Source organism: Crocodylus porosus, unplaced genomic scaffold (genome assembly GCF_001723895.1).
Source record: "Crocodylus porosus isolate Cpor-Errol unplaced genomic scaffold, CroPor_comp1, whole genome shotgun sequence".
Classification (NCBI taxonomy): domain Eukaryota; kingdom Metazoa; phylum Chordata; order Crocodylia; family Crocodylidae; genus Crocodylus; species Crocodylus porosus.
Window position 1 is genome coordinate 139,870,553 of NW_017728931.1, and position 13,620 is coordinate 139,884,172.

The 13,620-nt window shown below is 51.7% G+C and overlaps 1 protein-coding gene across 1 annotated transcript in view; it reads right to left on the reverse strand.

The window, feature by feature from the left end:
* Positions 1-13,620, reverse strand: part of PLXNA4 (plexin A4) — a 506,929-nt gene that overhangs the window by 65,644 nt on the left and 427,665 nt on the right. The window contains exons 17-21 of the mRNA XM_019543765.1: positions 9,941-10,180; positions 8,355-8,501; positions 5,793-6,027; positions 4,246-4,388; positions 248-516 (exon numbers count right to left, since the gene is read on the reverse strand). Of these exons, the coding sequence (XP_019399310.1) occupies positions 248-516; positions 4,246-4,388; positions 5,793-6,027; positions 8,355-8,501; positions 9,941-10,180 (1,034 nt within the window). The remainder of the gene's footprint in view (positions 1-247; positions 517-4,245; positions 4,389-5,792; positions 6,028-8,354; positions 8,502-9,940; positions 10,181-13,620) is intronic.

Consider the following 13,620-nt stretch of genomic DNA (forward strand, 5'->3'; position numbering starts at 1 on the left):
TAGTGAATGGCTCCTGCAGAGACTGTGTCCTGCTCTGGAGACGCAAGTTTTCAGTGAAAACCACTCACTGGTGGCAATGGGAGATCTGCTCTGCATTGTCCTGCCCTTTCACCCCCCTTCGCGAGCAGGATCGAACAAAATTGGGGCCTTTCCACTGGCAGAGACCGTGGCCTCTGCCCTGGCTCATGGGGGGCAGTGGTGCATGCACACATGCCACTATGTGATTTCCAGCCCAGTGACAACTCACCTCCTCAGCAGCAGCTTGGGATGGTTTTTGCTCTCCAGGTTCTTGTCGATGAGGTCGGCCAGCAGCTGCTTGAGGACGTCGGTGGCGTACTCCAGCTTGCTCTGCAGCACGGTCATGATGAGCGAGGCCACGTTGCCACGGTCCCGCATGGAGAAGCTGCGCTGGGACTCCAGGGTGCGGATGAAGGACAGCAGAAACACCTTGTTGTTGATGAGTTGGGCAAAGAGCTTCAGGCCCTTCTCCACCCGCTCCTGCCGGTAGCCAGGCACCTGGTGCAAGGAGAAAGGAGATGTCCTTAATGTCAAGACATTAACTAGCCCTCAAGGTGTCTCTCTGTGCCACGTAATGACTTCAGAGCACGGTGCCAACCGTGCTTGACCATCCCATTCTCTACACCTAGCACCTACCAGCCTGGAGCTGCCCATCCCTTCTCATACCACTCATTGCATGGGCTCATCCTGACCAGGCCCTCACCACCCATGGCATGCAGCTCATCACAACCCATCCCTGCTCTGCCTCATGCCACAGCCTCCCCACTCAGACAGGGCTTTCCCCCACCCAAGTTGATGTGCTAGGACTTCAGGGCACAGAATTTGGTCCTGAGCAGAAGGCAGGATGGGGACGGCAGAAGGGCTTTGTTGGTCCCCAAATAATGCTACAAGGAATCTAGAACATTAATTATGTCCATCGCACAGGTGAGGTACCCTTCTATTGCACGGAGGGTCCTTTAAGGAGGCAAGAGGATCAAAGTGGGCGATCACAAAGGTAGAAATTTAAGAGTACACTTAGTTGCATGTTAGGAAATGGTGAGGTGATGCTGTTATTTCTCTCTCTGTCCCTCTGTGAATACTGTGCTCACAAAGGTGAAGAGTTAATGGCATTGATTAGATCCAGGCAGAGGGTGGAGGATGTGTGCTCTGCAAGGTTACCCCCTGGGGCAGCTTCCCTCGATCCTGACCTGAAGCATGTATCGTTGTTCTGGATCTCAGTCGTGACCGGCAGCACCCTGACCTGTGCATACCCTCCACACCCTTGTCCTGTGGACTTTGCTTCTACCTGGAAACAGCCCCTGCTACTCCAGTCCCAGGGACTCTGCCATTGTGCCTTTGCCCTCCCCTGAAGCAGCCTCTGCTCTTCCAGTCCAGCTCTCCTGATGAGTGGCAGCTTCCCCTGCAGCACTCATTGCTATTCCAGTCCTGGGCTTCCCGTGCAGCCGTCAATGCAGCTCAATGCTGACCTCCACCCCCCTGCTATTTCCTTCTCAAGCTGCTTGGGCTCCCTCCTTGCAGCATCCCCTGCTGTGCAGCTCTTGCCATCTGCCCTGCCCCTTTGCCCACAGTGTTACCATTCAGACCCTCTCCTGCTCTGCACCTCAAGCTTTACTTACAGCAAGTATGAGTCCAGCCTAGGTCCTGACCCATAGTTCTGCCAGGGAGGATCTGCACCCCAGACCCAGGCTGCCAATGTGGTACCAACCCACACAGCTATACCAATCCTTTCAGCTCCTTTCCTAGCTCTACCAACACCTTCCCTGCATCCTCGCCCCCTGCTATTCCTGGACCACGCTTCATCGAGAGGTGCTGAATAACCTCATTCAACCCATCCACAAAGTACAGACATGGGCACTAGGCAGCAACCTGCCAACTCGCTCTCAACTCCTCAGAGATCTCTGCTGCAACAAACCCACCTGCAGGACAGAGCATCAAAGCAAATTATTGACACCGAGGCTTCAAACAGTGGCAGGAACCAGGATCTAACTGCCTGGCTGGCGTGGGGCTGCCTTAAGGGGTGTTCATTTTTGCCGGAGCTTGCAGATTGCCAATCGAGTTGTAAAGCAATAAAGAAATAAATAAGCAATGCAAACAAACCATCAAAACCCTCCCTGATCCCAGGCAGCAAGGTAATAATTATTCCTAACTCACTCGCTTGAATGTTTAATATTGTCTACCCCCGGGCTATTATGAAGCAGCAAAAAGTTTATTTCTGCCGGGTATGGAAGCAGTTAATTAGCAAGCGTGCTGGCAAGGGGAGGCTGCTCAGAATGGGCCCCGCGTTGGGCCTTTTCCCAACAATTAGTTTCTATAGGGAAGCCTGGGCTGGCCGGACCCAGGCCTGGTGTGCACTTTCACTTCACTCCTTTTAACTCTTGCTTGGCTCTGCAGCCAGGGAAGCAGGTGGGAGCCCAGCTCTGGCTTTTTGAAGCAAAGGGGGTTGTTCTTGAAAGAGCTGCTGGTGTCTAGAGGGCAAGGAAAAAAAGATGCCTGTACTGAAATGATGGTGAAGTGGGGGGCGGGGGGGAGGGAAGGCAGAAGAAATGGTTCAGTTTCTAGGGATTGGCAGCAAAGGAAAGGAAAAATCTGTGTGTGCGTGTGTGTGTGTACAAGGGCATGCATACATGCATGTGGGCATGTAGAGGGGTATGTGTGAACACATGTATATGGGCATACAAGGCTCTGTGTGTGCATCTGCATGTGTACACGTCTAGGAATCTGTGTGTAGGGATGCATATGTGTAGGGGCATAAGTGTGCAGGTGGGAGCACATGTGAATACCTATATCGGATGGGCAAAATCCTATGCTCAGCTCCCCTCAGTGAGGCTTGAAAAACCAGAATTGGCCTCAGGTGCACAGGCCTGTCTGGGCAAGTGTGTGTGTGCAGCGAACACTATTCTCTGCTCGCACTGCAGCTGCCTTAGCTCCTCTGCATGGAGCAGAGCAGAAGGAGCCCCAGAGTGAGTCCATGCTGCAAGCACATGGCTGCTGTGGAAAGGGAACAGCTGCCCCACTTCCTGGCAAATGGCATCAGAGATGCCCCTGTACTTACTGAGGGGCATGAAACAACTGGTCTCTCCCACCCCTGGCAGCAGTGGTGCTTTAACAGTGACTGCTCTGCAATTACATTGCTCCAGGCTGCAAAGAGCACCAGCTCCATCCTCTTCGGCTGCTGTGCTGGGTCCAGCCTGTGAGTGGAGCTGCCAAAGCACCTCAGCCCTGGCCTCGGGTGTTCCCTATATTAGCCCACTCCTGGGCCTCTCCTAAGCGCACAGCCTGCCAAATTTTTGCCGAGCACCTTGCCAGCGCACGCCCTGGTCTTGGCTTGCAGCACATTCCTGCTCACCCAGCCCAGTTCCCTGTAGCAGAGCCACTGGCCATGCAACCTCTGAAGTGGTTTTGCAATGAGGGCGGATGTTCATATGGGACTGGTATCAGGCATACCGAGCTTATTAGCACCGGTGATGTAACGCAGGCTGCTCTGGGGGCACAGCGGCCCTACCCGCCCCCTGCCACCAAGGTGTTCAGTCTGGACAATGTTGGAAAAAACACCGAGAGCCTGAGGCCCTTTTGAGAGCAAGTGGAATTACACTGAAGGCTCCTTTGTTAGGACAATGCTCAGCAGTTGCAGATCCTGGTGCACGTGTTAACAAAATATCTCCTCTGGGTGCTGCCAATCATTTCTGAGCCCTGCTAAAGAAAGACAGGAGCCAGACACCAGCGTACACTGTGCTGTGGGTATATGGCTCTGTGGGGGTCCTGTCGCATGGATAGATGTACACATTCCTTAGATAATTCACATTGGTTACTAGGGGACAGGGGACAGGTAATAACCATTTCCCTTTAGCAAAAGAGTACCCCAGGATGGATGTGGACACATACCATCAAAACTGGTGTAACCTGTGCCCAGAGGTTCAGCCCAGAGTCTTTCCAGGGTAACTCTCCGTGAGACTGGGAAGTTGCCTCAGTTGATGGGTTTGTATCATCTGTTGCCGACTGTTTTGCACTGATGTAAGGCTGATTACACCAGCATAAATGTTACGTCTGTCTGTGCCTTGAGATGGTGATGTAGCTTAATGCCCTAGGGAAAGAGGCTGCGCCCCACTGCATTGAGCTCGTGTGACGCACAGCCTGTTGGCATTGCAATGGTGTCCCTTCCATACTGGACGGGATGGGAAAGCACAGAGTGAGCAGGTGGGATGAGATGTTCATTATTCTCTTTCTTACCTCCAAATCCCTCAGGACAGGGTGGTCTTCAATGCCTGGGAAAAGCACCCTCATGGTGTAGGTCCGGTAATCGAGGAAGGGGATCCCAGCACCATCCAAATCACTCGTGAGCTCGTGAATGTCCGTTTGAAGCTCCGCAAAAGCTGAGACAAAAACCCACTTGCATTACACTGCTGCCCTGGATTTGCACCTTGACACTATCTGAAAAGAGCTGGGCTGCCCCCCATGCTGGTATAACCTGTACCAGGAGAGGGAAGGAGGAAATAAATGGATGGAGAAGGTGGCAAAGTAGTGGGCTGAGCATCCCCCCCACCTGTCAGCCTCTCTCCAGGGTCTGATGACACACAAAGTCTGCATGGGGTCAGACACTGAGAAAGGGGTTCAGCTAATCCAGTTCTCAGCATGGTTTGGCCAGCCAAAGGAAATGCTTTGAACTGATCTGGGTCTAAATCAGAACCTAGGTTCTGATACTCTCAAGCCCAGAGAAGCTAAATCCGTGCCTCGCCGGGGATCAGCGCCTGCACCGGGCACGAGCACCCTGAGCACCCGCCTGGTGATGATGCCGGCAGTGCCATGTGGAGGAGTGCGTGGGGAGTCCCTACGCCCCCCACTCTCACTCATACCCCGCAAACCTCACACACCCACACCCTGCCTACACAACCCCACCAACATACAACCCAACCTACCTTATGCCCCTCCACCACCATAACCCTTCACAATCCCCCCCACACCCCCACACCCCACCATACGTACACAGGCCCCACCATAATCACCCCCCCACACCCCATCATACACACACACACTCCTCTACCATGCTGACACACACAAACACCCCCTACCATATATATGCATGCACACCCCTTACCATACACACCCCCACCATACACACGGAGACACACACATACACTGCCTACCATAAACATACATACTCCCACATCCCCTACCAGACACACACACCCACACCCCCTACCATACACTTACATACATACCCTACTATACACCCACACATACCATACCATACACATACTTCCTACCATACACACTCACTCCCGCGCCCCACCATACATACCCCCACCCTCAACCACACCTCACACTCCACCATACACACACAATATGAAAGTGCGATACTTTATTTTTGAGTGTCTATGCAATCAATCCCTTCTATATACAGTACACAAACACAAATCATGACAAACATTTTTTGTAATAAAATTAATATATATTATAGTAGGTGTTTGACTTCTAGTTAAGCATGTGATTTGGTTGTTTTCTGGTTCAGAAATGGCAACCCTCCCCCCCATCCCAAAAGAAGTATTTGGGGTGGAGAGACACGGGGAGGGATTTCTGGTCAGGGGTTAAGGGGTGGGATGTCCAGTCCCAGGATAGCTACCGGGAGGCGAGGCAATTATCAAGGGACAGGGCTATCCATGCGGCGCTCCACAGCTCACCAGCCAAAAAAATTGTCCGCCCCTGCTCTACCTGCTGTGACCTGCCGAATGAGAGGAGACTCTTTGGCCCCAGGGCCTCTCCTCTCCTCTCCCTCGTACCTTCCTTGCATTCCAGCGCCACCCTGGACTCCAGGTTGTCCATCTGCATCTGCAGCCGCTTCAGGGTCAGGTCACTCTCCCGGGACTTGCGTTTGTAGGCAATCAGCACGGCCACGATGAAGATGATGAGCAGGCCCCCGGCCACAGCAATGCTGACGATGGCAGGCAGACTGAGTGGGCTGTCCGGGGAGATGTAGACCGTCCCAGGGGAGAACTCCATCCCTCCCACCCGAGCCTAGGGGGAAATCAGGAGAGAGTCATGTCAGAAAACCCCAGACTCAGGAGCTCCCAGGACCTCCATCTGTTCCTCAGTGACTGGGAAAGTTATACCTGTAGCAGCAGCACCTGAGTTGGGCACCCCAGCTAGTCTCACAAGCTAAACAGGACCCTGAGGTGCTTAGGGTCTGGATGCAAGACAGCCCCAGGGTGCTGCTAGAGGTGACTCTAGTGATTCCTCTTGAGCTAGGTCTCTTCTTCCTGAAGAGGTACCGAACCCAGCCACCCAGCACAAAGCTAGTGGGATGGTGAGATCTTAAGCATCATTGAACAGATACACCATCCACTTACAGGCTGTGTCAGAAAGAGCTTTCCTAAATCTCTCGTCTTAGTGCTTCACCTTCCCTTCTCTGCATCTCCAAGCAAATTCACCCAGTCCTCTGCCCCTGCCTTTCATTTCTGCCCTCCCCTCCTGAAACTTTCTCTGTATCATAGAAAATAAAGGTTGGAAGGGACCTCAGGAAATCTCATCTAGTCCAACCCCCTGCTCGAAGTAAAAACCATCTGCCTTGAAGACAGTTGGACAAGATCAAGGTCACACTGGTGCAAAACCCTGCTGTTGCCTGCTTCCTTATTCTGAGGTCTCACTGTACCCCGCCATGCTTAATTCACTGTCACAATACTGGGGGGAGAACAGCCCCCCCCTCCATTTTTGCAAGACCTGGGATGTTCAGCGGTTTGGTCCATGGCATATTAGGCCCCAGAGATCGGACAGTTGATGCTTATCATCACCGTGACACTCGTGTGGAACGCAGCGAGTACTAACTTGAGTACCAGCAATGTCAAGCTGCATTGGCGAAGGCGTTCCCCAGACCCGCGGTTCCCCACGTAATCCTGCTTTCACTGCAAGGAACTTTCTGTCTTTGGTTCACAGCCCAGACACTGTCAGAGCAACAACCCCGCGCTTGTAGATTGATGACAAATGTATAACTCACCCTTAATACTGATGCTCACTAAAATATTTAAGCACTGTCTTCCTGCATTTCGAGTGGCATCTCTTGTTTGATTAATTTAGGGCTTGCTCCACTAAATTGACTGGAGTTTGGGGGTTTTTTCTACAGTGACAAGAGAATACCCACGTCCTGCAAAGAGCCGATTTGATTGCCATCCTCACCAGTTCACTGGGGTTTATTTGTCAGCCTCTCTCTGTCCGCACCTTTGCTGAACATGTTGCACTCCAGAAGAGTATCGGGGAACCCATGATGTCATACCCTTGGAGTTCGCACCGAGAGGGATCCATTTCACTTCACTAGTGCTTCCCTTGCAGGATCTTAATGTGCTTTACAACTGTGAGTTAATTAAGACCTGCAATAATATTCCCATGGGGCTAGCAAGGATTAGCATCTCCATTTTACAGACAGAAAATCCAGCCCATGGAGGTTGAATGACTAGTCCAAGGTCACACAGCGAGTCAAACACAGAAGCCAGGACTTGTCACCTCAAATTCATTGCTCTGACTCATCAGAAAACAATCTCTCCTCAAGTAACCCAATATTTTATCACCATCAATCTCTGAAAATCTCTCTTCACAGGAATGCAACAATCCATATAACCAGCTGCGGGGGAGGACTACATCGATCAAGGCCAATCAAAAACACTGATCATCAATATTTGTTGACAGTGGCCATGTCTAACAGTTGGTTGGCTTGTCCATGGTGTGATGTCATTTCTACATTCATTCTCTCTATCAATAAGGTTGTAATATGAAAAGGGATTTTTCTGCCTATTTTGCCATCACCCCTTGGGACTGCAGTATGCGAATGATTGAAAAGAAGGGAAAAGAGAAAAAAGGAAAGACAGTCATCACAGAGAAAAGAAGAAGCACAGTTTCCAAGCTCCCAATCCTATTCTTTTTATTTCCTCATAGTCCCAGCTAGAAATAATAAGAAAAAATAGTATTTAATCATGAAAATAGCATTGAACTGTTTAGCCCCACAACCCTGCAGCCAGTGCCCTGCACTCTCTTCCTCTCTCCAGAGACAGACTTTAAGCCTTTCCATGCTGATGGTTGCTGCAACCAGCGCTGGGCACAGGGCTGACCTGCCAATGCATGAAGCCACATTGGATGAGGGCATTGGCACCGTACAGCTGGCACTGTGCAAGAGATATGGGTTTCCTCCAGAGGGTATCCCCAAAAACAGAACAACTAAATTCAGGGCCAGTCTCCAATCTGTGAATGCTGTCAGTCCTATTCCAGGGCTGGCGTACTGTGCCGCAACATATATCCCCACGCTCCTGGCGGTAAGATCCCACCTGGGGAAAGTCTCGTGTCACGGCCTCACTTACCATCACTTTGTGCCGTCCAATGAGATTCGGGGACTCGCACAGCAGCTGCACATCTGACACTGTCACTGTGCAGGGCTTCTCCCCGACCAGCACCGTGTAGTTCAGCTTGGCGTTCCCTCCAGCCACAGGAGGGATCAGGTTCTTGCCCTGGTGAGAGGAGCAAACCCACACATGCATCAGCAAAGCATTACGTGGGTCTGCTCCCGCAACATGACTGCCATCCCTAGACAAGCCCTTTTTAGCTCATTGCTCCCTGCCTTGCCCTGTAATGTAGATGCAGACTGGCACAGATAGGTACAGGCTGCCCTGCTACTGCCTCTCTGGGATGATTGGGATGCATTCAGGCAAGTAACAGTCCCCACAAAATACCCTTATATGTGCCAAATGGATGCATCATTGGAATGGGCAGGTGGGCATTTGTGCGTGCGGTTACTGCTTTCCACATGAATCACTTCGAGGCGCTGCGATGGACACTGTTCATAAAGTGCTCTGACTTCTGGCAAGTCTCAAAACACAAAGGGGCTGTTTTTGGATCAGCTCAGCAGTGAATGAAAGGCCTTTATAAATCCAGACAGAGGCAAGCTGGGGTGTCCTAATGGCCATATTGTCAAGTACTAAAGCTGTATAGGGCAGGACTCTCAGTTGCTATAAACCTAATCTGCACATGAGGTTTGCAGAGAACAAGCTCACATCTGCTCCGGTCATCGTTAATTAATGGGGCACTCCAGGATGCTGGCGGGTGCTGCCAGTGCTGTACCTAGGCAAACTTGTAGTATCGAGCCCCACTTTGCTAGAGATGATGATAATAATAATCGGACAATGGGAAAAAATTACCATTTTTGGGCCCCGTTTCTATCCAGGCCCCAGGTAGCTGTCCAGTTCGCCCATGCCTCTGTCCGCCCCAGGTGCTGCACTGTGATTAGGAAAATGTTGGAGGGTGCTGGGTTGTGATTGGCACTGTGTTGGTAGGTGTTGGGCTCCGATTGGTGGGTGTTTGCTGTACGTGGGTGCCTGGGCTATGACTGGTAGGATTTTGGTGGGTGCTAGCCATGTTTGGTGATGTGACCACAATGCTGCGATGGCTGAGATGTCTCAGCAGTGGCAGCAGGCAGCAGAACAAGGAGCAATGGGCTCAAGTTGCAGCAAGGGAAGTTTAGATTGAATATTAGGGAAAACTTTCTCACTAGGAGGGTAGTGAAACACTAGAACAGGTTACGTAGAGACATGGTGCAGTTTCTATCCTTGGTTTTTAAGGCCTTGCTCGACAAAGCCCTGGCTGGGATGATCTGGTTGGGGCAGGGGGGTGGACTAGTTGTGACCTCCTAATGTCCCTTCCAATCCTAATTTTCTATGATTTGATGTCACTGGGTGCAGTGCTGTGACTGCTGGGATGTTGGCAGAGCCTCTCTTGTGTGTGGAAGAACGTGTGGACACGTGTAGGTGGTCTTCTTGGACTGGTGGGATGTCGGTGGGGACCTCCGCGTGACTGGTGCAATACTGGCAGGTGCAGCGATTTGAACATCAAATGCATTTCTAAGAGGCATCACCATTCTCTGAATCTCCATCCCTTCCCCCCACACCCTCACCTTCAGTATGATGGGGCTTCCGGGCTTCAGTTCCAGGACTCCTGCAGGGTTGAAAACCTCAAACACTGGGTTGGGGTAGTAGGTGAAGTTGGTTTTGTTGAGGATCAGCAGGGACTGCACGTTGTCCAGGATGAAGCCAAACTCTTCTGGGCGCTCAGCTAGATCAGACTGGTAATTGGGGTCGACCGCCAGTGCTGGAGCCTGGCAGGTCATCTCGGTGGAGTTCTGCACCTCACAGATCTCGAGGGAAGAAGCCAATATGGACCTTTAAGATGAACCCACTCGACCAAACACTTTACAGGAGAATAAACCCCATTCCGCGACAGTATCTCACTTCACCCCTACCTCCAAGAGGGTCGCCCTGCCTGGGGTACCATTGTCACTCCACATCTACATCCATCCCTCTGGAGGGTACAATCAACTAGACTGCAAAGGGCATGGAAATCCCATTCTTCTTGTAGGAGGCTTTGCTGTCTCAGGGCTTCTGCTTACGTGGCACCTCCTCGGAGAGACTTCGGTTTCCAAGGATGCCAGTGCTAGCATCCTGCATCAACCCTGATTTTTCTTCACCTCTGCCTCAATGCAGAGCTGCACCACCAAAGCTACAGCTCCACCCCCACTTGGCTTCCCTGCTTTGAGACTTGCTCCAAATCTGCATCTGACTGAGAAGTCTCATCTTACCAGTAGCTTTTATCTTTATTACAGGCTAGATAATGCACTGTCCTAAACTGTGGGGCTCTCCAAGTCTGGCTCCAGAGGACAACCTTGTGTTTACAATCCTGGATCAGGACTCAAGGGAGGTGGGTATTTGGTGCTTGGTTTTGCCATTCACATGGTCCCCAGATAATGTTGAGTAAATCACTGATTGTCTCCATGCCTCAGTTGCCCATCTATAAAATGGGTCCAACAGCAGCTTTGCTCTCATCTGGTTGGCATGTATGCACCTCTGGGCAGTGTCTGTCTCTCACTAACTCTTCAGAGAGCAATGAGTCCAGACCTCTGTGGGCAGTATGGTACTCCCAAAGATCATCATGGACCCGGGTCTGTCTGTAACACTCCTCCCTTTCCAACTTCCTTTTCCCCATTTTTTGCATCCATTGCTGCTAAGGAAGGCTTCACTATGGTGGCTGGCCTCAGACAGGGGCTAGGAGTGGTTTAGCCCAGATTGGTGCACAGGAGAAAGGTGTCTTGATGCCTAAGAGATGTAGAAGATGCAACAGGCCAGCCTCTTCTCACTGGGAGGGCTCTGACCTAGCACCAAGAAGCCCAGCTTCGTCCCACAACCTGCTCCGTGGGAGGGCTGTGAACTGCTCACCTGAATGGGTTCAATGTTGCAGGGAGCATTGAAGCAACACATTACCGGGCTGTGTCTGGTAGGTGCAACAGGGTCAAAACTATACACCCAGTTAGAGCCAGAGCTGCTCCTGGAGATGGGGGAAGCAGTGTCTGGTTCAAATTCTCCTCTCTGCCAAGAAGGTGCCTTCCACACCATCAAGTGGGCCAAATGCTGGACCACCCATCAATCTAGATGTGGCCTTGTCTATACAGGGAGAAAGCATTATAGGGCCCATCTTGGGCAAAGGGAAGCCCGGTCAGTGGTTAAAGCAGTGACTAGTCAATCAGGACTCCTGAGTCCTTGTCCGGTCTCGCTCTCTCCCCATCTGCACAGAGTGACATTAATGACAGCCTGCAAAGTGCTTTGAGGTCCCTGGCTGTAAAGCCTTAGCAAAGAGCATGGGGCTGGTCTTACTGACAGTGTCAGACCTTCTGAAACACTGGTGCACACTTGCCAGACCCCGCCGCTCTCCCGCCCCTGTTGCCAGCAGGCAGCTTGCACTGAAGGAGGACCTGTGTAGAGTTCATGTTCTGGCTGGAGCTGACCCCCATGTGCCCACCGGGACACCTGCTGTTCAATGCTTCCCCCCACACCTGAATCCCCAACTGAATGCCTTTCCTGCTGCCACGTGGATCCTCAACTGGTGGGCGGCACCTGACTTCAGATGCCAGGCTTCCCAGGTGTCCCTTCCTTGCCTCCCCAACAGTGCTGATGAAGCCATGCTAGGATAAGCTAGTTCCTTCCACCCAGGCACTGCTTTTCTGTTACCCACAAGCTGCTGCAAAATGCCACCCATCCCATTCTGCTCTGAAGTTTGGAGCTGGTCTCAAGATCTCCTGGGTCAGTAGGACTAGACACTACACTTGAGATTCAACAAGGACAAGTCCCAAGTCCTGCACTTAGGAGGGAGCAACCCTATGCATCGGTGCAGGCTGGGGGCTGACTGGCTGGGCAGCAGTTCTGCAGAAAAGGGCCTGGGGGTGACAGTGGACAAAATGTTGAATATAAGCCAGCAGTGTGCACTTGTTGCCAAGAAGGCTAATAGCATTGGTAGGAGTGCTGTTAGCAGACCGAGGGAAATAATTATCCACTCTATTCAGCGCTGGGGAAGCCACATCTGGAGTCCTGTGTCCAGTTTTGGACCCTCCACTGCAGAAAGGATGTGGACAAATTGGAGACAGTCCAGTGGAAGGCAACAAAAATGGTTCAGGGCCTTGGGCACATGACTTGTGAGGGAACTGGACTTATTTAGTCTACAGAAGAAAAGACAGAGGGGGGATTTAATAGCAGCCTTCAACTCCCTGAAGGGTGGCTCCAAAGAGGATGGAGCTGGGCTGTTCTCAGTGGTGGCAGATGACAGCCGAGGAGCAATGGGCTCAAGTTGATCAAGGGAAGCTTAGGTTAGATATCAGGAAAAACTTTCTTATGAGGAGGGTAGTAAAACACTGGAACAAACTACCTAGAGAGGTGGTGGTATCTCCATCCTTGAAGGTTTTTAAGACCTGACTAGACAAAGCCTTGGCTGGGATGATGTAGCTGGGGCTGGTCCTGCTTTGTGCAGGGGGCTGGACTAGATGTGACCTCCTGAGGTCCCTGTCAACCCTCATTTTCTATAAGTCTTTGAGTCTCTTTCCAGCTGCCAGGGCCTGAGTACACTGCTCCTGAATTGGCCAGTGGTGTTACCATAGCAGTAGTGGAGCATCCTCACACTTAGCTGATCCCATCATGCCCTGCTGAGAACAGGCATTTGGATCCATCCACTTGATACCACAGCTGCAGATGAGGGCGGGGGGCACATGCACAAGTGTCTGAGCCCCTGAAACTATCCCTGCTCCCAAGTGTCACTCTTGCGGCAAGGCCCAGCAGAGACCAGGGACTGAATGGACCATTGACACTCCTCTTGCCTCTCCAGGTTGAAGCCGAGGCATACTGGAAGGGCATTCTTGAGGGGGCCTTGCCTTTGCTTCCAGGGTTCACTGCTCTGCAGATAAACAGATTCATTCTCTAGCTCATCTCACCAGCCAACACTGCCATGCTCTTTAACGTGTCCCGTCGCCAGCAGTAATACTCACATTGACATGCTCCTTTCCCCCATGCTTCGCCCGGATCTGGGGGTTCTGTATCAGGTCCAGGTGTGTTCCCCATACAACAATGGGTGTGTTTCCACTAGGAACAAAACAAAGAAAGAGCATGAAACACCCATTTTCAAAATACCCAGGACCAAATGTAATGGTGGGGGGTGCTCCCAGGCTGTGCCGCCCCTAAAAGTGCCATATGCGGACAGGCAGCCACGGGCCAACTCCTCGGTCAGACAGACAGGGACTCCCACACCCTGACCTGTGAT